Source organism: Pipistrellus hanaki, assembly GCF_964339955.1.
Source record: "Pipistrellus hanaki genome assembly, chromosome: 9".
NCBI lineage: Eukaryota > Metazoa > Chordata > Mammalia > Chiroptera > Vespertilionidae > Pipistrellus > Pipistrellus hanaki.
Genome location: NC_140511.1, coordinates 30,925,489 through 30,948,193, shown reverse-complemented (window position 1 = coordinate 30,948,193; position 22,705 = coordinate 30,925,489). Strand labels below are relative to the sequence as shown.

Here is a 22,705-nt window from a genome sequence, read left to right as displayed (position 1 = left end):
TCCCTGGGGGGATTAGAAAGCTGGTGAAGTTATGACTTTTGCCTATGAACGTTAATTTAAAAATGGCAATATTAACTTTTCTTAGAAACTATATACTATTACAAATTTCCAAAACAGAGTCCCAAAGAACAAAATCTTTTTAGCACAACGGTCATGTTTTAAAACTAATATAGGAAAATAGATTTTACTGGTAGTAGGCAGAATATATGACTAATGAATTTAGAATCAGAAGATACATTGGGAAGAAGAGTGTGTTTTTCTGCTATGAATCTGGAATTAACACTCACTACCTTATTTTCCAGCTAGCACTAGAGTTTACAGGGAGATTCAAGCTAACAGAACTACAGGTGTCTAAACAGATGTACATTCCATGGGGCAGGGAAAAGAGCCTTTCAGTGGCAGAGACTAGGAAAGCTGAGCTCCAAGTGGCTCTGTGACAAGCTCAGTGGACGGCTTGAAGCAAGTTACCATCTTCCTTTGGGCCTTAGTTTCATCAACTACAAAATAACAGTCCCCCTAACTTCAGCAATTATGTTTCTATAATTTAACTGGATATGCAAGTGTTCCAGACAGCATAAGAAAAGGGAACTTTTGCCAGGTGTAGCCATTGAAAATGTGTCTTACTGGCCTGTTAGAAAAAATCACTGTTCAGCTGAGTTAACCACCCTTAACAAAAATAAAACTTACCTATTATTTGCTATTCTTTTCAATATAATGAACATACTTTAGCATCAGCATCATCTATTGATGACGATGGTGGCCCAGTTGTGTCTAGCCAGCATCTTTAACAATGCCTTATAATTTAAATCAATTACTTGCTTTGAATGCTCCAAGTAAAGACTAGTGTGTTTTTTGTTTTGTTTTGTTTTCTGGGGGTAGAGGGGGAGTTATAAATAGCATGGGTATATGGAGTAAATCAATTCAGACTATGCTTTGTCTACACTGCTTTTATTTCTTTGTTTCAAGAGCCTGTATAATCACAGTCACCCAATTAGCATTTAAAGTCATGACATGAAAAAACTATCAATCATTTATGTTTAACCTGAAATTTAAAAAATTAAAAATTAAAAAACTAAGGTCCACATTAATGTGTGCATATGAATTTATTTTATTTTATTATTATTATTAATATTCATATGTAAAATCAAAGCCTTACCTTGCATAAAGCAAGAGACCCAAGAAGATGAAATAGCAATGGCAGAGCCCAAAAGTGTTGCTCAGTGATGGAGCATAGACCCAGGAACCAGGAGTCCCAGTTCAATTCCATGGTCAGGGTGGGCTGGGAGCTCCATCCCCAGTGGGGAAGGAGGGTATGCAGGAGGTAGCCAATCGCTGATTCTCTCTCCGCATTGATGTTTCTATCTCTCTCTCTCTCCCTTCTTCTCTGAAATCAATAAAAACATATTTTAAAAAATTCTATTGGATTCTCTGCCCACAGAGTTAATTTCTTAGTATAGTCCATAAAAATCGATAGTTACTTAAAAAAAAAAAAAAAAAAAAAAAAAAAAAAAAAAAAAGCAAAGAAAAGCAAAGCAAAGAAAAGAAAACAAAGGTAGAGTTTTAAAATACCTATAATGATACTTTTTTGTTCAGAGGTTTCTAGACAGGGGTCCTGGCTTTTGGAGACTATGAGCCCCAAGATTGTATGTATATTTTGTATTGTTTGTCAGAATATTTCTTTTTAATCAGGGCCTCAAAAAAATAGATTATCGAAAAAAAAGATTGACTACTGATCTAATCCAAATGAGAAGTCCTAGAGTGAGAAGCGATTTGCCACAGTCACACCATTAGCCAGTGACATTGCAAGCCCCAGAACACAAATCCCTAAGACTGTTCATGCTGATTTGCACTCAAATAGATGATGTTTCCGAAACTTGATTTGGTGAAGAAACTCTGCCTCCTTTATTTGTTGGGAAGATAAATTTATAGAGATTTTGTGAATACCATTTCAATTTTAACATTTATTGCCACTAAAATTACTGTTTTAAGACCTGTGTGAGAATAATTAGCTAGAGAGAAAAGCTCCCTCAAAACAAAACATAAATAACTCTCTTCTACAGGCATTCCTGTCTACAGAAGCAAAAAATTACCTAAGTTAACACAACATTTGAACATCACCTGGAATTTAAAATAGGCAAAAAGGCTCATCTAGAATAGCAGACCTACTCACTCCAAAAGATTATTTCTTCTTTGAAAAATCTTCCACATGTTTTAGTGAAATTAGGTGTATTAATATAATCACCTAATTAGGTGTATTAATTATATCAATAAATTACGATCAATAAAGAGTCAGTATTGCACATCAAGCCTGTACTAAATTTATTTTTACTGGTTCTTTCTGTTCTGTGTTTTCATGAAAATAATTTTTAACTTAGAAAGTGTTGCCAAGATGAACTATTTATTAACTGTGTCTTCAGAGCTAAATCTGCAGGAACATTGCACATTTCCCATGTCTTTTTCTGACTCACCTTCCACAAAAGGGAGAAGAAAGAATTCCAAAGAGAGGAAGAAATATCTGTGAGTAACATGTTTATGGAAATCCAATGCTGAATGGTACAACATGCTTGATTGTTATTTTAAATCAGAGCAAAAAAAAAAAAAAAATGACAGTAGCATCTATCAACTTACATTACATCATGCAAAAATTTAACAAAGGCAAGAGAAGTTATGCTGCTGATTTCAGCAATGTGCTATATTTGATAGCAACTGATAAAGGTTGACAAAACAAAAATCACTAAACTATAAAAATGCCTTCATTCTTAAGGTAGTGAAGTGAGTCTTCCTGTGAGGGAATATAATGGCCAGGGAACCTGACTGATAGGATCACACAGAGTAAACCTAACAATGACTTTAAACTCAATAATTCCCTGTGGAGACCCAGGAAAGCAGGTGGTGCAGCAATAATATTGTTGGATTTTGAACTTGAATTTGAATAACTAATGAAATGTTTCATCTTGTGTAGGAAGTAAAATACAGATTTCCTATTAGGGATTTGACTATACTTTAAATATCTTCAACATAACCAATGTGTGACAAGAGAGAGATCTTGTATCTACCTCAGTGACCACTGACAGACATCATGCCCTTTGGTTTCAAAGTGCAAATAAACAAAGTACCTTAAGAGGCTGAAGCCTGGCGGGTGTGGCTCAGCGGTTGAGCATCAACCCAAGAACCAAAGGGTTGCCAGTCGATTCCTGCTCAGGGCAATATACCCAGGTTGCAGGCTTGATCCCCAGTAAGGGCCATGCAGGTGGCAGCCAATGGATGATGATGTTCCTCTCTCACCAATGTTTCTATCTTTCTATGCATCCCTCTCTAAAAGTCAATAAAAATGTATTTTTAAAAAGAAATTGGAAACTAAGACAAACTATGCTTGGGGAGAAAGTAATGAAAAATAACAGATCATAATGCTGAAAAGTGGAAAAAAAAACTTATTAGATCTATATCCCTTTATAATTTATAGTAAAAATATTTCGTCATTACCATGCAGCAGTAATTGAGTAAATAAATTGAGGGTAAATATGACTGATTAAATAATTATGCCTAATGCATGCCAAGGGAGGGAAGATTTCCCTAGACAGAAGGGGGGAATATAAAAATAGATACAACATCTGTAAAAGATTCATTCAGCATAAAGTCTAAAGACATCAAGTAGAGGTATTAGCTCAGTAGTGAGGAAAATTAGATATTGACACAAAGTACCCGTATCAATAGAGAGTTTATGCTATATCTTCAAATATCTAATATATTTGCCTGGAGGTTTTCTAAATCAAAGCTACTCTGGTATTCTTAGGTGGAAAATGTAATTTGAGTTTGAATGAATTTTTTAATTTTCTTCAATCTTCCATTTGTTCAACCAAAAACAATTTACAGAGGACCAGGGCTATCAGCCTCACAGTGAGAAAGCGTAGCTCCTCACTAGGGAGTCCTTGAATCTGCCATAAAAATCAACAGTGGGCATCTAATAGTTTTAATTCTAGCCTTGGAAAGTGAATCATCGCATCAGATATTCTTCAGGGCCTCTTTGGTGTACTGTGACCTGTCATCTTGCCTCATTTTCTGCATTTCCATGTTAAATAATCATAAATAAGAAAGCCTTGCTACTCTTTGGCAGAGGATAGCTGTTTGAATTTCAAAGTGTTAGCAATTGCACTCATTCCTTCTTTAAATCCCAGGTTCTCAGCTGAAAGATTCTTTATTGTATTCAAATCTTGTCCCATAAGAGTTGTTTCGGTTACTCAGTTTACGGAGAGTCTTAGAAATTGATCGGGGTCCACAGCAAAACACACCGACTGTTTTCCTGGGAAGGAAGAGGGAGAAAATGGAAAATCAGGTGGAAAATTTGGCAGAACGTAACAAGAAGTATGCTTTATGAGCATGTGTAAGGTATTAACAAAGTTAATTTCCTGCTGCTGGGCCTACTAAAAACAATTTTTTTTAGTTATTTTCAGATGTAGATGATCACCTGGAAGATATTTTATTTACTACATGCTTTCCATTCTAGAAATCAGGATAATTCAAAGAATGTAAATCTGAGCACATATTTGCTTATTATCAGAGAGTGAGCAGACTGCCTTAACCTTTTCATTGCATGCCTCTTGAGGACAGAAACTACACCAACAGCAGCAGTTGATAAATGTTCATCCACACCAGATCATGTCAATGTTCTTTTATAGTTGTTTTATATATATTTTTCCTAAAGTTTCCATAAATTTGCATGGGCAGTGATGAATTTGAGAAGAGAAAGAAAAAGCATTACTGATTTGAAAGGATAATTTTAAGTTACTGATTTATATCCTCATTGAAATAAAAAAAAACCTCATTAATCTGGATACATTTTCTTTTTCATTTATGCACTGCAATAATTATAACAAATGCCAAGCAGGTTTTATTTGCTAACATAAAATTTTAGTAGATAAATTATACACATCCCTAATAAATAGTCTAAATAAATCCCAGAAAATGACAAACATTTCACAATAATCTTCTTCCATATTTGTTGGCTTGCAGGAATTCTTCCTAAGACATGGTTAACAATTCATATAACTAGACAAATACAGTATGTCCTCACTGTCTGAAAATAATTGGTGCTGAAAAAAGACAGTGAACTCATTTAAAATGGTACAAAAACTTTATATCAAATACTGAAAAATGATTTTATTAAAACTTTTCATCTTGAAAAAATAAATCAAAGAACTGTGAAAATAAAACTTTCCCTGCAGTTATGACTAAGTAATGGGGGGCTAGATTTTTCCTCCAGCATTAAAAACCCAGAAAAAAAAAGATACATCCCCTCGATTTTCACCTACTACCAAACAGTCTAAGCTCTCCCCCAATGAGCCCGGAACTGGGGTTCAGTTCAGTTGGTAGTGGGATTGGAGGTGGCATTCAGAGCAGTCTGGAGCCCCTGTCTCCTTCCCGCGCCAGGGCAATCCCGCGGAATTGCTGAAGGGGGTTCTTTCAGAAGAGAAAGTAAATAAAGATAAAAATTATGAACAACAAATACGTAACTATTAACAAGTGAATCTAAAAACCAAGGAAATTTAAAAAAAATCTGATGAACAATATTAACTGTTGAATATGATAGAATCAGAGGTATGGAAGGGGAGTGAACTGACGATTCTTGGGGAAAAGGGGAGAGGGGAATGTGGGAAGAGACTGAACATAAACTGTGCACCTATGGATGAGGACAATGGGGAGTGGGGAAAGGGCAGAGGGTGGGGTGGGAACCTGGTGGAGGAGAGCAATGGTGGGGAGGGAGGGAAGGAACATTTGTAATAATATGAACAATAAAAATTTATTTTAAAAAAAAGATACATGAAACAAGTATTTGCAGAAACTGGACAATAGACAAAAGAGAACAGTGAACCCTGAGAAAGAGGAAACAATGGGATCCAGAAACTGTCTCTGCTTATTGCCTGGAGGCAAGCTACTGGCTGCAACACTGGTTAATGGTCTCACTGAGTTCAGGAGACAAACAACGTTTGTGCAGGCCAAAGTAGCCAGAATATGGAAAGGACGAGATATCTACAGAAAGGAGCTCTGGAGATCTATAGAGGAGTATCTTTAAATGTTGGGTTCAATACTGATTTGCTCTTGTCTGAGGGGAAAAAAAAATCACATGAGCCAAAACCGGTTTGGCTCAGTGGATAGAGCGTCGGCCTGTGGACTGAAAGGTCCCAGGTTCGATTCTGGTCAAGGGCATGTAACTTGGTTGTGGGCACATCCCCAGTAGGAGGTGTGCAGGAGGCAGCTGATCGATGTTTCTCTCTCATCAATGTTCCTAACTCTCTATCTCTCTCCCTTCCTCTCCGTCAAAAATCAATAAAATATATATTTTTTAAAAATCACATGAATGTCAGTAAAGAACTATCAGGGAGCAGTATGTCAAGCACAATCCAGAGTTTACATAAGCTGGAGAATAATTCATATTCCCACAGCCAGAATAGAAAGATTTATATATAATACATGGGCAATGGGTAGTGAGTGCTTTAGAAAGGTACCACTATATTTGTTAAAAAGGTCGAGTGGATATTGGTAAAAGCAGCCTTAGATTGCAGGCTGCTCTAGACCTATACTAACAAAACTCAAAAGCAATCCTTGAAAAACTTAACCCAAGTAACAAAACATTCTGCCAAACACAAATCCAACAATATATAAAAGAATAAATCAAAATTTGGCATTTGACATCTAAACTTCATAGTGTGCAGCATTCCATCAAAAATTATAAGGAATGTATAAAGCAAGAAATTATCAACTATAACTAGGAGTGTTAGGGGCTGAATTGTGTCCCACCCCAATTCATATGTTGAATCTCTAACTTATAGTACCGCGGAATGTAGCTATATTTGGAGATAGGACTTTTATACACGTGGTTAAGTTAAAATGGGGCTATTAGAATAGACCCTACTCAACTTGACTAGTGTCTTTATAAGAAGAGAAAATATGGATATACAAGGAGACATGCAGAGGAAAAAAGTCTATGTAAAGAGGCAATAAGAGGATAGTCATCTGTAAGCCAAGGAGGGAGGAAGAAGGAGGGAGATCTCATAGGAAATCAACCCTGCTGGCATTTTGATCTTAGACTCCTAGCCCCAAGAACTGTGAAAAGATAAATTTCTACTATTTAATCCATTTAGTCTTCAGGATATTGTTATGGAAGCCCTAGCAAACTAATACAAGGAGAAAGGTAGGTCAATAGAAAAAGGCCCAGAATGATAGAAATGATGGAGTAATCAGACATGGCCATTGAAACAATGATGGGAATCATGCTTCATATGTTTAAAGACAAAAAATCAACATAATGAGAAGATAAATAAAAAGTTTTTAAAGGCCTACATGGAAATTGCAATGATTAAAGGCAGTATTTAAAATGATACATATACCATGGATTAACAGAAGACTAGACATTGAAGATAAAAACATGTAAGCATGAAGAGGGCACTAGAAGCTATCAACAGGGAAACATACAGAGAAAGAAATATTTAAAAAATGATGACAACAGACAAAAAAAATAATAAATAAAAATATCCACAAAGCTTCAGTGACCTATGGAACAATATCTACTAGTCTAAACTATATGTAACTATAATCCCAACAATGACAGATGACAAAAGGGAAAAAGGAAAAAAAAAAAACATTTAAGAAGTAACTGATAAAAATGTTTCCAAATTGAATTAAAACAAATACATTGACTCAAGAATAAGAATTTTAATGAATCCCCAAGGAGAATACACAAATAGAAAACCACATAAGGCAACTTATAGTAAAACTATGAAAGCAAGTGACAAAGAGAAAATTATAAAAGCAGCTGGAGGGGGAAAAAGACACATTATAAATAATTAGCAAAAGATGAAAGATGAACAACTTTTCACAAACTATGCAAGTCAGAAGGCAATGAAGTGCTATCGAGTGCTGAAAGACAAAATAAAATGTCACCTATTGGATACCAAGTGAATTCTTTTTTTAAAAAAATTGAATTTGAAGATGTTTAATGCGTTCTATAATATTTTTGGTGGAACAAAACATAGCATACATTTATTTAGCACAACCTTCTGGGGTACACAGAGCCAGACTGGGGAAGAAGGCTTTTCTCCTCCTCATCCATGTCTGAGGATTGACTCATATGCTATTCCACTGTAACTATTCCCTGCACTAGTTGGGTACCACATTTTACATTTATTGTGTCCTTTCAGCATCAATTCACCATTTTCTTTCAGGTTTTTAACCATGTTCAGCCCTCCAAGCTCCCCTTTCGCATACAGCTGAGGGTAGGTTGGGCAACTGGAGTATGTTTTCAATCCTTGGGAACTTCTTCATCGTCCAGTATATCAAATGACATGTTTTCAACATCAGTCCTATTGAATTTGTTTGCTGAATCCACATTTAGCCTCCCGTGTGTTTCCTTGCATGAAGCACCACAGAAGCTTTATTTGTCAGGACTGTGAGCTTTGCCTCTACTTTGGGAGCTTTGGGGCAAATTGTATCTAGTTCTTCAGATGCTTCTGGCTTCTTAACTATGTTAAGTCCTCCTATGAGCTCGCTAAAACATAGAACTAAGTAGAGGGAGGTCAATTGAAATAGGTGTGGAAGCCCTAATGAACAACTTCATCTGAGAAAATACCAAAACTCCTAAACTGAATATTGTGTTTGTTGACAATTTCCACCATCTGCTTGCTGAAACCACAGCGAGGTTCCTGCAGAGTCCCTTTCATAAACATCACGCAGGCAGCAGCATGAGTTCATTTCTTTAGGTGAAGGTTGAGGTCTTCTTTGGATGCTCATGATGGGTGGGAAGGTGCCCATGGGTGCATGTCTCCGAACATTTTTGCTCAATTCTGGTGCATGTGCACCATCTAATCAGTAATTTTTTTTTCTTCAGGATTCTTGAAAAACAGAAATAATTTCATACTTTTTTTAGATACTTCAGGTAGAGCTTCCAACCTCACAAATAAAACTTGGAGGTATTCTTTGGCTAAGCCTTGCCATCACACTATTCACCTGATCACACTGTGGGTCCATGGTGCCCAAACATGAGCCACAGGGGGACATCTGAGGTACAGCAGTGATGACCACTGTGGCATCAGCCAGCCAGCACCACACTACTACTGCCAGACAGCTCTATACCAAGCAAATTCGACACCAAACAAAAATAACTTTCAAAAGTGAAGATGGAATACAAACTTTCAAACAAGAGAGGAGATAATTTATTGCCATCCAACCAGCACTATAAAATATATTGAAGGGAATTATTCAGAATGGAGAATATAATCAAAAGGAAATTTGAATCTACTGCATCCAACCCCCAAATTAAGAGGACCAAAATGGTGAGTGGTGAATCAGTGAATAAATAGAATGTATATTTTGTCTAATTTTTATCTCTTTAAAGCATGATTGCTGTTTAAAACAAAAGCATTAGCAATACATTTTGAAGTTTAAAGCTAATTTGGAAGTAACATGAATAAGAACAAAAGCCAAAAAGATGCAGGGATACTGGAAGTATATGCAGTGGTGTAACATTATATGAAATATATTGTGATGAGATGATGCATACTGTAAACCTAAAACAATGTTTCTTAAATTTCAGCTTTATCAAAATCATCTGAGCAACTTTATAGAACACTGATAGCTGAGCCCCATCCTTAGAGCTTTAGATTCAGCAGATATTGAATAGGGATCAAGAATTTTCTTTTCTAACAATTCCCAGGTGATATGGATGCAAGGAATGCAGTTTGGAAATAACTCAATGCCGAAATAACTCAAAGCAAACAGACAGGTATGATTAATATTCAACTAGAGGAGGAAAAAAAAACAGCATCATAAAAAATACTCAGTCCAGAAGAAAGTACACAATGGAAAGAAAAAAAAATAGAAAAGAAAGAACAAATCTAATAAAAGGAAGCAATAGTAAATCGCTAGATTTAAACCCAATCAATGAAAGTCAAAGTACTCAAAGAGGAAAAGATGGTCTCTTCAATAAATGGTGCTGGGATAACTGAATATTTACATGCAAAATAATTAAACTGGACCCCTCTCTTACACACTCACAAAGTTAACTCAAAAAGATTTCAAGACTTAAATGTAAGACATTAAACCATCAAAATCACAGAAACCTATAGAAATAGCTCCTTGAAATTGGTAATAAATGATTTCATGGATGTGACACCAAAAATGAAAACAACAGAAGCAAAAATAAATAAGTAGGACTACATCAAATTAACAAAACTACTACACAACAGAAGAAATTATCAGCACAATGAAAATGCGACCTGTGAGATGGGTTCATGTCTGAATTCTGACTCATTAACCATAGCTTTAAACTAATCATTATCTTTTAGGATCCTAGTTTTATTTGTAAAATAATGATGAAGGCAAGATGACTTCAAAAGTTCCTTCACCTTCCTTAATCATATAATACTGTCATATTCATTTTCTACATTTAAAAAGTCATGCAAGGAACAAACCACTCATACTCAAGTGCAAAGTAAATTAAGTATAAATTGATTTGGCTTTTGCGTTTTGGTAGGACAGTATTGAAATGTGCACACCCTTTGATCCAGCAATTCCATTTTAAGGATCCTATCCTATTGCAATACTCTCACATGGGCACAAGAATGTATGTACAAAGATAATTACTGGCACATTAAAAGACAGGAAGCAACCTAAATATCCATACAGGATAGTAATGCTCATGTCATCCATATTCTAGAATTCTGTTGAGGTATAATGCCATGAAAATTTCATGAACAATATATGGTGTATCTGAAAAAGACTAAGTTGAAGATATATATATATATATTACTAGAGGCCCAGTACATGAAATTCATGCACCTTGAGGGGGTCCCTCAGCCCAGCCTGCACCTTCTCCAATCTGGGACATTCCTCCCATAATCTGGGACCACTGGCTCCTAACCGCTTGCCTGCCTGCCTGATCACCCCCAACCATTCTACCTGCCTGCCTGATTATCCCTAACTACCTCTGCTTGCTGGCCTAGTGGCCCCCTAACTGCCCCCCTGCCAGCCTGGTTGCCCCCTAACTGCCTTGCTGGCCTGGCTGCACCTTAACTGCTCCCCTGCCAAGCTGGCTGCCCCCTAACTGGCCCCTGCCAGCCTGGTCGCCCCCTAACTTCCCTCCTGGCCTGCTTGATTGCTCCTAACTATCTCTGCTTGTTGGCTTTATCATCCCCTAACTGGTCCCCTGCTGGTTAACCACCTCTGCTTGCTGGTCTGGTCACCCCCTAACTTCCCTCCTCCAGGCCTGGTCCCATTCTAACTGCTTCCTGTCGGCCTGATTGCCTCTAACTGCCTCTGCCTTGGTCCCCACCACCGTGGCTTTGTCCAGAAGGAAGCTGGACATCTGGAAGATGTCTGGTCTCCCCAGTCTAATTAGCATATTACCCTTTTATTAGTATAGACAGATTAATCCAATTTTTATTCAAATTAAAGTTTATATTTTCAATATTTTTAAATGTATATGCATTCATATATATATATACACACACATATATACTCATGTACTTATATATATTATATATGTATATATATGCATTTATATGCAAATACATACTTTTAAAATTTTCTTTATTGATTTAGGTACTACAGATGTGTTCTTATTCCCTGATTACCCCCCCCCCACTCATGCCCTCACCCCCCTCTTTTTGTCTGTGTCCATTGGATGTATACAAGTCCTTTGGTTGATTTCTCCCCCTAACCCCCAGACACTTTTTTAAAATATGTTTTTATTGATTTCAGAGAGGAAGGGAGAGGAAAAAAGAGATAGAAGCATCAATGATGGCAGGGAACCATTGGTTGGCTGCCTCCTGTATGCCATCTACAGGGGACCAAGCCTGCAACCCAGGCATGTGCCCTTGACTGGAATCAAACCTGGAACCCTTCAGTCCATAGCCCAACACTCTATGCACTAAGCCAAACTGACTAGGGTATAAAAACATACTTTTATAAGTGTGTATATATCTAAGTGTATGTGGTGCGTGTGTGTGTGTGTGTGTGTGTGTGTGTGTGTATGCCAAGAATTGCTTAATCAATTTAAATTTGTATTCTATAGAGTTTATTACATTAATACCTACTGGTTTAATATTCTGAAAATTAAATTGTAGCCCAGCATACAGTATTAAACTTATTTAATTTATGTCTTTCTTCTTTATTCCTATCTCTATATATTCTTTATGCAATTTATGTACACAAGGTTAATCAAAATTACATTACTAAAATGAACCCTTCTATTTAAATAGTACATTTTCTAGTTAATGAACCCTTAAGATATTGATTCATTCTTTTCCAAGCTATGCTACATAAAAATCCCTTACAAATATAATGTGTTGTCCTGGTCGGTTAGTGGCTTAGTTAGTGTCATCCTGTGCACTAAAAGGTTGCTGGTTCAATTCCAGTCAGCGCACATGCCTAGGTTACAGGCTTGATCCCCTGTGGGGGGGCATGCTAAAGGCAGCTGATAGATGCTATTCTCTTGCATTCTCTCCCTTCCTCTCCCCTTCTTTCTCTCTATAAAAATCAATAAAAATATTTTTTTTAAATTAATGCATTTCAATTGCTTGCCCAGAGCAAATACAGAAAGTGAAAGTTGTACAGAATGTGAACAGTAGGTGGTGCACATTTGCTCATCTTAAACCAACTTGAACCAGCTTGCTGTTTAAAGAAAATGAAGAAAAAAAACCCCAAAATTCCTCTAAATCATGAACAGCATAACAAATGCAAATTCTTAAGAAATAACTAAAGAAAGCAATAATCCAAGACTAATTCTCTATAAATGATCCTCTATTCTTTTGGGGTTTGGGTTCAGAATGAAATAAAAACAAACAACAACAAAATCAACGTTTTCAACATTATACTATGAAAACTAATAAAAGAATGCTTCTCAGAGTCCAGTTAAATGTCACCAAAGAGGAATAAGTCCTCTATGGTGCATAGCAAGACCCAGGTCAGTCTGACAAGATGATCACACATAGGTGGATGATACTGGGGAAAGATGAAAAGGAATATAACCCAAACAGGGTTGACTTTTATTTTATTCCATAGGTCACCTTTAACTGGGGCCTTCCATATTACAAAGGATCTATGCTTTCTACATAATATTCCCTCTTCAACCCCAAACTACTTCTTCAAGGGGAGGGACTACAGAAGTGGTTTCAAACATGGTAAAATCTGAGGTAAATGAGTATACACTGAGTGGTCAGATTATTATGATCTCTGAATGCATAATAATCTGACTAGTCAGTATATATACCGGCCTGGGCCACTCCTTAACTTCTCCCCTGCTGACATGGCTGCCCCTTAACTGCCAGCAGTCAGACATCCCTCTAATACACATATTAGAGGCCCAGTGCATGAATTTGTGCATGGATGGGGTCCGGTCAGCCTGGCCAAGGGGAAGGGACATAGATGGTTGGCCGGCCTGCCTGCTGGTCAAACTGCTGGTTGAAGGGACAATATGTATATTAGCCTTTTATTATATAGGCTAATATATAATAAATTAGTGGCCAGATTATTATGTGTTCAGAGATCATAATAATCTGGCCACTCAGTGTATTCCTTTTTAAATTTTGCTTCTGGGGCTCCACACCATAATTGCTAAAACAAAATCTCTGAAGATGGAGTCAAACACCATGATGAATCAGTGATTCTTTCAATATATCATGAATTAATGAATTGGGATTTTATTGAAAGTTTCTCCACCTGGCCAGTGTGTCTCAGTGATTAGTGTTGACCTAAGAAACAGGAGGTCACAGTTCAATTCCCAGTCAGGGCACATAGACAGATTGTGGATTGATCCCCAGTGGGGGTCATACAGGAGGCAGCTGATCAATGATTACTCTCATCATTGATGCTTCTTGCTCTCTCTTTCCATATCACTTCCTCTCTCTGAAATCACTAAAAAAAAAAAAAATCCCCTCCCCCCAAAAATCTTCATCTCATAAACTGTCTCATTCATTTACAATCAAATATCCATTTTATATTTATAAAATCTTTTTTTAAATTATGAATTAATCAACTATATACTAATAATTATAATGATAAAATAATTAACACTAGAACCTTAGTCATTGAAAATGTTAAGCATTAAATAATCAATTTACACACATTCTTGTTTCAGAAATATGTTTAGTTAGCAACAAACAAAATAATTAGTTCAAATATAAAAATATATTGAATTTTGATGAAATTTTGCAGCTTAATCAGAATTGAAATACAAGTTCAAGCAGAAAAGAATTGTGGATAATTTTCAACTGCTAATGAAAGCTTATATGTATATTTATAATATATGAGATTGGTATCCAGAAACTATGATATGTTTAAAATAGTTACATTAATATTAAAATGCCAACATCTGAAATATGTTAGAAATACAGCCTTAGCAACTACTTAACCTTATAATGAAACTATTTCAATGCCAACTTTAAAATGTGTGAATAGGTTTATAGTTTTCAAAATGCTTTTAGATTAGAAAACAAATAGGTTGTCTACTCTATGCCCTAAAGAGAAGTCCTTCCTTCAGTAGCAATCTCTTCCAATCATCAATAGTCTTATAATTCTTTACAATTATAGCTCCCAAGAAAAATAATTTTGTTTAGAAATATTCCTGACTTAGAGATTGCAAATAAACAACTAAGAACTTCAAATAATGTATTCATTCTGGTAAAAAGGTACAAAAATTGATTTTTAAGCACATGCATTATTAGAATATTTGTAGAGCTCCCTTGTTTGCCAACATGATCTTGAAGAACTTTCCCATGATCACCTGATATATGCTGTGGGCATGAACACTCATTTTAATATGGGTCTATGTAAATTTAAAATAGGTAGAAGAGTCTGGTTCATAAATAATTTATACACTATTTCTAAGCCAAATTTTAATTATTTGACATTATGCTTTAGTGAGGTGTTCCCTGCCTTGCTTCCTCTTTTGATAGTGATAATTGAGTGTTTAAGTAGCTTTCTAATTTGTAAACCCATTACTAAGTCATCTTAGAAACTCCATGTAATGACTTGGAAATATTTTAATTTGATCATTAGCCACATGTCACATTTGCTGAGTAATTGCACTTACCCTCTGTTACATTTTGCTATTTCATCAAACAGAAGTTTCCACTGAGGACGTCCAATATAAAGTCTTGAATTCAGTGCTTGGTATTTTTCTCCAATTATTTTCTGCCACAAAGAAAGCATTACATTTTATATGACACAGAGTTGGCAAATTGCCCATTTCTCCAACCTCATTTCTGCCAGTGGCTTCTTACCAAATTGCTGTGATATAAAGAATATAAGTAGCAAATGGCAACCTATGGAGTACAGTAAGTTAGAACATAATTTCCTTTCTGTTTTCCTTTAAAATCCATTCTCTTCTTGAATGCCATTGTTACAAATGGCTGAGTTGTTTCTTTTTTAAATAACTGCAATGTTGAAGAATGCATTCCAATTGCCTACTTTCGTAAAGGGCCTCAGCACATAAATTCTATTGAATTGTTTTTGCACTACAAATACAGTTGTCATATTTGGCACATTAGATGGGTAAAATACTACAAACTGTAATCATAAATTTGGGAAAATAATTTTAGACAAGACAACCTAAGACAGAAGAGCTCCAAATATCAGGTCTATTAACAACAAATAACTCAAGTGAACTGGTTTTTGCAATGAACAGAATATGAGATCTGAAGAATCAGAGTCAAGTGAGAAGGGAGGAACAAGTGTTTGAGACCCAGGCAGACAAACTGAGAACTAATGCAATGTATACTCTGTACCTTCATTAAAGCAACACCATGAAGATAATGGTACCGACTTGCTTCACGAGAGTAGTAAAATAAAATATTTTTACATACCAAGTAGGGAAGAACTCTGACTAGAAAATATAGGGTTAGATTAGTTTTGAAGTAACTGACAAGCATTCATAATTTGTATTCAAAATACTACAGAAAATGTATGATAGAAAATATTAAACTAAAGTGTGTGAAAGCAGTCATGCCCAGATTTACACAATGGTGCAGCTCTTCATGGTGTCTGTAAACATTAATTTCTTCATCTATAATATGGGATAGCAGTATCTACTACCTCTTGAATCTGCTTGAATTCTTCCTCTTGAATTCTATGATTGTGTATATGATTGTTTAGCACAGTGCCTCACACAGTGAATAAATAATGTGATAGCTATTGCTATTCTTTTTTCATTTCCCTTGAAGGGAAATAAAACTTTTTAATGTATGACCTTATTTTTCCCCCCATAAAACCTCTTCGTGATGAATAGAGTAACAAGACTGTTTGGCGATGGTCTGGCCTCTCTAGGTAAAGAACTTGAGGCAACAGTGAAGAGGAAAGAGGTGAAATACTTGAAAGGTCTGCTCTATCTCCCTGTGAGATGAACAAAAAATTCCCCCCAAAACAAACAAAACAAAAATAGCATAATATAGGGTATCCCCCACCCCAACCCCCAAAAAAAGCTGGTAGCTAGTAGCTCAATTTTGAGAATGATATGTATTTTAGTAAATGCTGCCTTTACAATTATTCCCCACATTTTTGGGGACATCTTATAGGGTTAACTTTATGGACAAGCCATGAGATTTTTGGACACATTCCAAGAGGTCTTCCTGTGGGAGACCTCTTCAAGCCACCTGCAGAAATGTTCCCCCTGCATAGCCCTGCAGTAAACCTCCTAATACCAAGAGACTCGTTTCATTTACAGTAACATCCAGCTACATACCTGCATCCCATCTGTTTGACTGAGGTGCAGCTGGATGTTGACATAGTCAGGTCTGTTCTCTTGCCAAAGCTGAGAGGACATAAAAGTAAGTAGACATTGAAATTATTTCTGTAGACTCAGACTTCCTCCTATTCTAACACATGGGATTCCAGAATTTGTTGAAATGTATCTTACCTAATCACAGTCAATATCTACAAGCAAAAAAAATATAAAATTGCATACATATACAGGGTGGGCAAAAGTAGGTTTATAGTTGTCCCTATGGAAAAAGAAATAAAGGTTTTGATTATTACAATAGCTTTATTAACTTGTATTTTACATACTCACAACTGTAGACCCACTTTTGCCCATCCCTTTGTGTGGTGTGAAAGTAAAACAAACTTACATATTGGGACTCAAAGTAGATGTTTTAGGAATGCAAAATAAGTCATTTTGCTGATAGGGAGTGATTATGTAGGGCTTCATCACCCCTCTGGAACCCTTTACAATCTTAAGAGCATGTGGGAAGTAACTGAGAGACTTTTGTTGCCATGACTACCTGGTCCAGAGCTTTCTAGCAAGTTACTTAACTTTTCTAGGTTTCAGAGCTTCGTCATCAGGACAATGATATGGTTGAAGGACATTATTTCACAAGCAGCAACACTGAATTATAAAATCCTAATAAAAACATATTTTACCTGAAAAGTGATGTTTATCAGCACCCATAAAACTTTTTCCTTTGCATTTATTTATTTATAAATATATTTTTATTGATTTCAGAGAGGAAGGGAGAGGGAGAGAAAGATAGAAACATCAATGATGATAGAGAATCATTGATTGGCTGCCTCCTAATATTTGACAAAGGAAACAAAAACATACAATGGAGTCAAGATAGTCCCTTCAATAAATGGTGTTGGGAAAATTGGACAGATACGTGCAAAAAAAAATGAAACTAGACTATCATAATACTTTAAAAATATAGTCATAGTAATATCCTATCCAATAGCTGACTCAAATTATATACAAATGCTAAGTTCATCTTAAGGCCCTTTCTGAATTGAGTCAGGATTCATGGATTTTAACTGAGAAGATACTGAGTGCTTTCCAAGTCCAGTAATGGTAGCATCTCACAAAACATATTTTTTGTGCTAATTCTTATCTTAAATGCCTACCAGGATGCATACCATCCAATATATCTTAAAAGTATTTGGATTAAAAATTTAACTCAGAAAGTGTGGGTTAGAATAAAATATGATTTATTTTTACTTTTTAATTATAGTTGGCATTGAATATTATTTTATATTAGTTTCAGGTGGTTAGATACTAATTTAAAAATGATATATGCATCCCCATGTTCATGTCAGCATTATTTATTGTACAATAGCCAAGATATAGAAACAGCCTAAGTGCCCATTAATAGAGAACTGGATAAAGAAAATGTGTTATATATAGGCAATGAAATATTACTCAGCCATAAAAAGAATGAAAGCTTACCATTTTTGACAACATATACAGCATAGAGGATATTATGGTAAGTGAAATAAGTCAGAGAAAGATAAATACCATTCCATTTCACTTATATGTAGAATCTAAAGAACAGAAATAAACAAACAAAACTAAACAGATGCATAGGTACAGGGAAGAAACTGATGGCTGCCAGAGGAAAGGGAGTTGGGTGGAAAAATTGAAGGGATTAAGTACAGATTAGTCCTGACTGGTTTGGCTCAGTGGATAAAGCGTCGGCCTGCAGACTGAAGGGTCCCAGGCTTTATTACTATCAAAGACATGTAGGAAGTGTGCAGGAGGCAGCTGATCTGTTTCTTTCTCATCAATGTTTCTAACTCTTGATCACTCTCCCTTCCTCTTTTAGAGAGAAGGGAGAGGGATCGTATTTTATTTAAAATGAATAAAATACATTAAAAAAGAAAACATTTTTTTTTTAAAAAAAGTAGTACAAATTAGCCTGGCCAGTGTCGCTCAGTGGTTGACCATTGACCCATGAACCAGGAGGTCATGGCTTGATTCCCAGTTAGGCCACATACCTGGGTTATGGGCTTGATTCCCAGTAGGGGATATGCAAGAGGCAGCCAATCATTGGTTTTCTCTCAATGTTTCTATCTTTCTGTCCCTCTTCCTTCCTCTCTCAAATCAAGAATCATTTTTTAAAATGAAGTAGAAATTGGTAATAACAAAATAGTCATGGGATATAAAGTGCAGCATAGGGAATGTAGTCAATAATATTGTAATAGCTACATATGGTGCCAGAAGACTGTATAGTCTCACTTGGTTATCAAAAATACTTTTACCTATTATCACTGAAACTGTATGTAAAGTCACTATACATTATTACTATTGGTCTCTTCTCTCTCTCTCTCTCTCTCTCTCTCTCTCTCTCTCTCTCTCTCAGATATGCACATACACACATGCATAAAATTGTTACCAGCTGCAAAGAGAAAATAAAAGCCTTTTCTTTTTAACATCATCTAAATATAAATTGTTTTAGTGTCTTCTGGGGGAATTTTGCCAGTATAACTTAAAAATTTAAATTCATTCACAGCCTCCAACTCCAGAAAGTCCTGTCTCTGGCATCAACCTAGAAAAAATACTCACAAATTGGAAAGTGATGAGTTTGCTCCTCTCGACAATTGCTCCCTCCTTAGCCTCAAAGACAGAACTCACTTTCTCTCTTGCTACCACCTCACTGGCCACTGGGACCAGTCTCCTTTGTTAGCCATTACACACCTTTTGCTTCTCTGGAAACTGCAGTATCCCAGGGTTTGCTATTTTTACACACATTCCCAAGGTGATCGCAGTCAGATAAATCTCGTTCATAACCTTGCAATGGCTATTCATCTCTCCTTTCCCCAATCCTGATTCAGCAGGTCCCTATTGTGCCCCCCAAATGTGTCCTTTTTTTTAAAGTTGTGGTAAAACATTATAAACTTACCATTGTAACCATTTTTAAGTATGTAGTTCAGTGGCATTAAATACATTCATATTGATGGGTAGCCATCACTACCATCCATATCCAGAACTTTTCTACTCAAACTAAAACTCTGTATCCATTAACCAATAAATCCCCATTTGCCCTTCCTCTCGTGCCCTGGTGACCAGCATTCTAGAAAATTGACTACTCTAGGTACATCATATAAGTGGAATCAGATAATATTTGTCCTTTTGTGTCTAGATTAACTAAATTAGCATAATGCTTTCAAGATTCATACATATTGTAAAATGTCTCAGAATTCTATTCTTTTTCAGGCCGAATACTATTTCATTTTATGTATATGCAGTGTTTGTTTTATCCATTCATCCATCAATAGACATTTGAGTTGTTTCCATCTTTGGAAATTGTGAAAAATGCTGCTATGACCATTGGGTATACAAATATCTGTTCAAGTCACTGATTTCAATTATTATGGGTATATTTCCAGAATGCATCTCTTTTTTTTTTTTTTACATAAAATCCAAAGGCCTTATGTAATCTGTCCTTTTCCCAGAAAACACACAAGACCTCTCTGATTGCTGTCCCTACTAATTTTCCTCTTGCTTACTCTGTTCTGGCCACAAAGCTCACTTTCATCTGGCTCCAGTCTAATCCTATTGCATCAGAGTGCTTGCCTGTGAAGTTGGGTCCCTTGGCCCTAAAATTTTTCACCCAAGATATCTGTCTGCTCATTCACTTTACTCAGGTCTCTGCTCAAATACCAATGTTGGTGGGCATTTCCAAATACTCAGTGTACATTAATATGCCCTCTATTATTTACTCTTTGTTGCTTTACCCCACTTTCTTTTTTTCTTTTCCCTAATCAGAATCAGCCATCCCATTTCTTTATTGGTTTATCATCTTTTCTCCCCACTTAGAATGTAAATCACATGAGATCAGAAACTTGTTTTTATTTTTATCTCAGATGTAGCTCCATGTCCCAGAACAGCTTCTACTTCATAGTAGGCAGTTAGTATTTGATGAGTGACAGAATGACTTATTGAGTGGGTGAATATCTGCACAAAATGGCTTGTATAGTATTCATCATCATGTCTTTTATAATAAAATTATAAATACTCATTCTGAGGGAATGATTAAATAAATTAGTATTTCCTTCATACTATGAAATACTCCATAGCAGTAAAAAAGAATGAGATAACTCTATATTATTGAAAATGTCCAAGACATAGTCATAAGTTTAAGAAAGCAACTTCCAGAGCAATACAAAGTAAGCTAAAATTTATAAAATAGGACTTCCCTCTTGTTACTTTCTTTTGGATAGAGAAAGTAGTAAGGAAAGATTTTGCTTTATCTGAACTATTTGGAAAAACTGCACCAAAGATGCAAAAAAATGTGTATTACTTGTACAGCTTGTAAAAATAAAGATAGCTGTATTAATAGATAAATAAAAGGTCAGATGTAGGAGAGATGAAGAATGCCTACTTTCATACTTATAAAAACTAAAACTTAGCCGGAACCGGTTTGGCTCAGTGGTAGAGCGTCAGTCTGCGGACTGAAAGGTCCCCGGTTCGATTCCGGTGAAGGGCATGTACATTGGTTGCGGGCACATCCCCAGTAGGGGGTGTGCAAGAGGCAGCTGGTCGATGTTTCTCTCTCATCGACGTTTCTAGCTCTCTATCCCTCTCTCCTCCTCTCTGTAAAAAATCAATAAAATATATTAAAACAAAAAAAACAAAAAAAAAAACAACAACTAAAACTTAGAATTTGGGATTTTGGAAATTCTGCATAATGTGCCAAAAGTCTGGTGATAGTCCATTTAGAATAATGAAGGTGAAGATACAAGTTAAGAGCTATTAGAACAAAAGATGGGAAATGTACTAGCAATGGCCTGCTGATGTTTTCCTCTATTTGCCTTCCCTCACCACCCCATATGCCTGCATTTGCATACATCACACACACACACATATTACCACATTAATAGTGCATGCATGCATTTCTATGTTAAAATATTTCATGTTAGAACTTATCAATAATCATTTCTAGGTTAAAACATATCATAGATACATACACATAATCATAGATATCAGCATCTAAAATTATGTGTGTCAAGTAATGTTATCTCTGTGTTGTTTTTTTTAATTGAAATGATTTTTCTTTCTTACTACTTATTTGCATATTTATTTTAATTTTTCCATACCAATCATTTAGTATGTTAGCAATCTGAAACATAATAACTTTGTTTTTAAATGTAAACATTGCAAAATTGGAAACAAACCTAATTTTACCTTATTATGCAACACACAGAGTAAGTCAGCAAACCAACGGAAGGACTGGATGTCTCTGCACACCCAAATAAAATACAGTCTTCTAAGCTTGTAAGGTTTCCAGTCATCCCTTTAAAACAAAATAACACAATAATGATTAGGATGGCAAAAAGTTAAGGATCCCCGCATCTTGGAAGTTTTTATTTTCACTAGTAAGTAACCAACAGAAAATAAAACAGCCATTTACACTCAAGCATCAGACATAGCACTTGTGTGACTCTCAAAGGAATACAAAATGAACATTCTGAGTCAAAGACAGGATATGCCCCATAAATTCAGTGTCCATACTTGTGAATATTATATGCATATCACCCATTTCCAGTTGAAGGTAATAAACTAAACTCTTGGATCACAATACTCTTAGCCCTATATCTCAGGGGTTCTTATTTTCGGTGAATTCTATCACAGGGCAGGGCTCCAGTCTAGTCCTCATCATTCTTGTCCTGGCTTCCAGGCAAAAGGGAGCCAACACCATTCCAGAAATTGGTTGTTTATCCCCTTCTTAATATAATTAAAGAAGGAGATTTCATAACTACCTACTATGTAATGCATTCCAGTAACTCATGATTCCAAGTCTGGATTTCTATTTATAATTAGGAAGTAGGCTTGAGGTTAAGAAAATATTCTTTTCTTTTCTTAACTTTAGGTGTCCAAGTAACTTGCAATATGTTTATACAGAAACAAATGATTTCTGGCATGCAATATGATTATTTTTCTAAGAACCTC

The 22,705-nt window shown here is 35.8% G+C and overlaps 1 protein-coding gene and 1 pseudogene across 3 annotated transcripts in view; both read right to left on the bottom strand.

Moving 5' to 3' along the window:
- Positions 1-844: 844 nt before the first annotated feature.
- NOX4 (NADPH oxidase 4) overlaps positions 845-22,705 on the bottom strand; it is a 150,790-nt gene continuing 128,929 nt past the window's right edge. For both annotated transcript variants that reach the window (XM_084894647.1, XM_084894648.1), the window contains exons 15-18: positions 21,941-22,049; positions 16,730-16,798; positions 15,083-15,183; positions 845-4,300 (exon numbers count right to left, since the gene is read on the bottom strand). In XM_084894647.1, coding sequence (XP_084750773.1) covers positions 4,180-4,300; positions 15,083-15,183; positions 16,730-16,798; positions 21,941-22,049 — 400 coding nt within the window. In that variant the 3' untranslated portion in view covers positions 845-4,179. The remainder of the gene's footprint in view (positions 4,301-15,082; positions 15,184-16,729; positions 16,799-21,940; positions 22,050-22,705) is intronic.
- LOC311627233 (glutaredoxin-3-like) lies at positions 8,100-8,744 on the bottom strand (annotated as a pseudogene). The gene has a single exon. The product of its transcript is annotated as a glutaredoxin-3-like (transcript).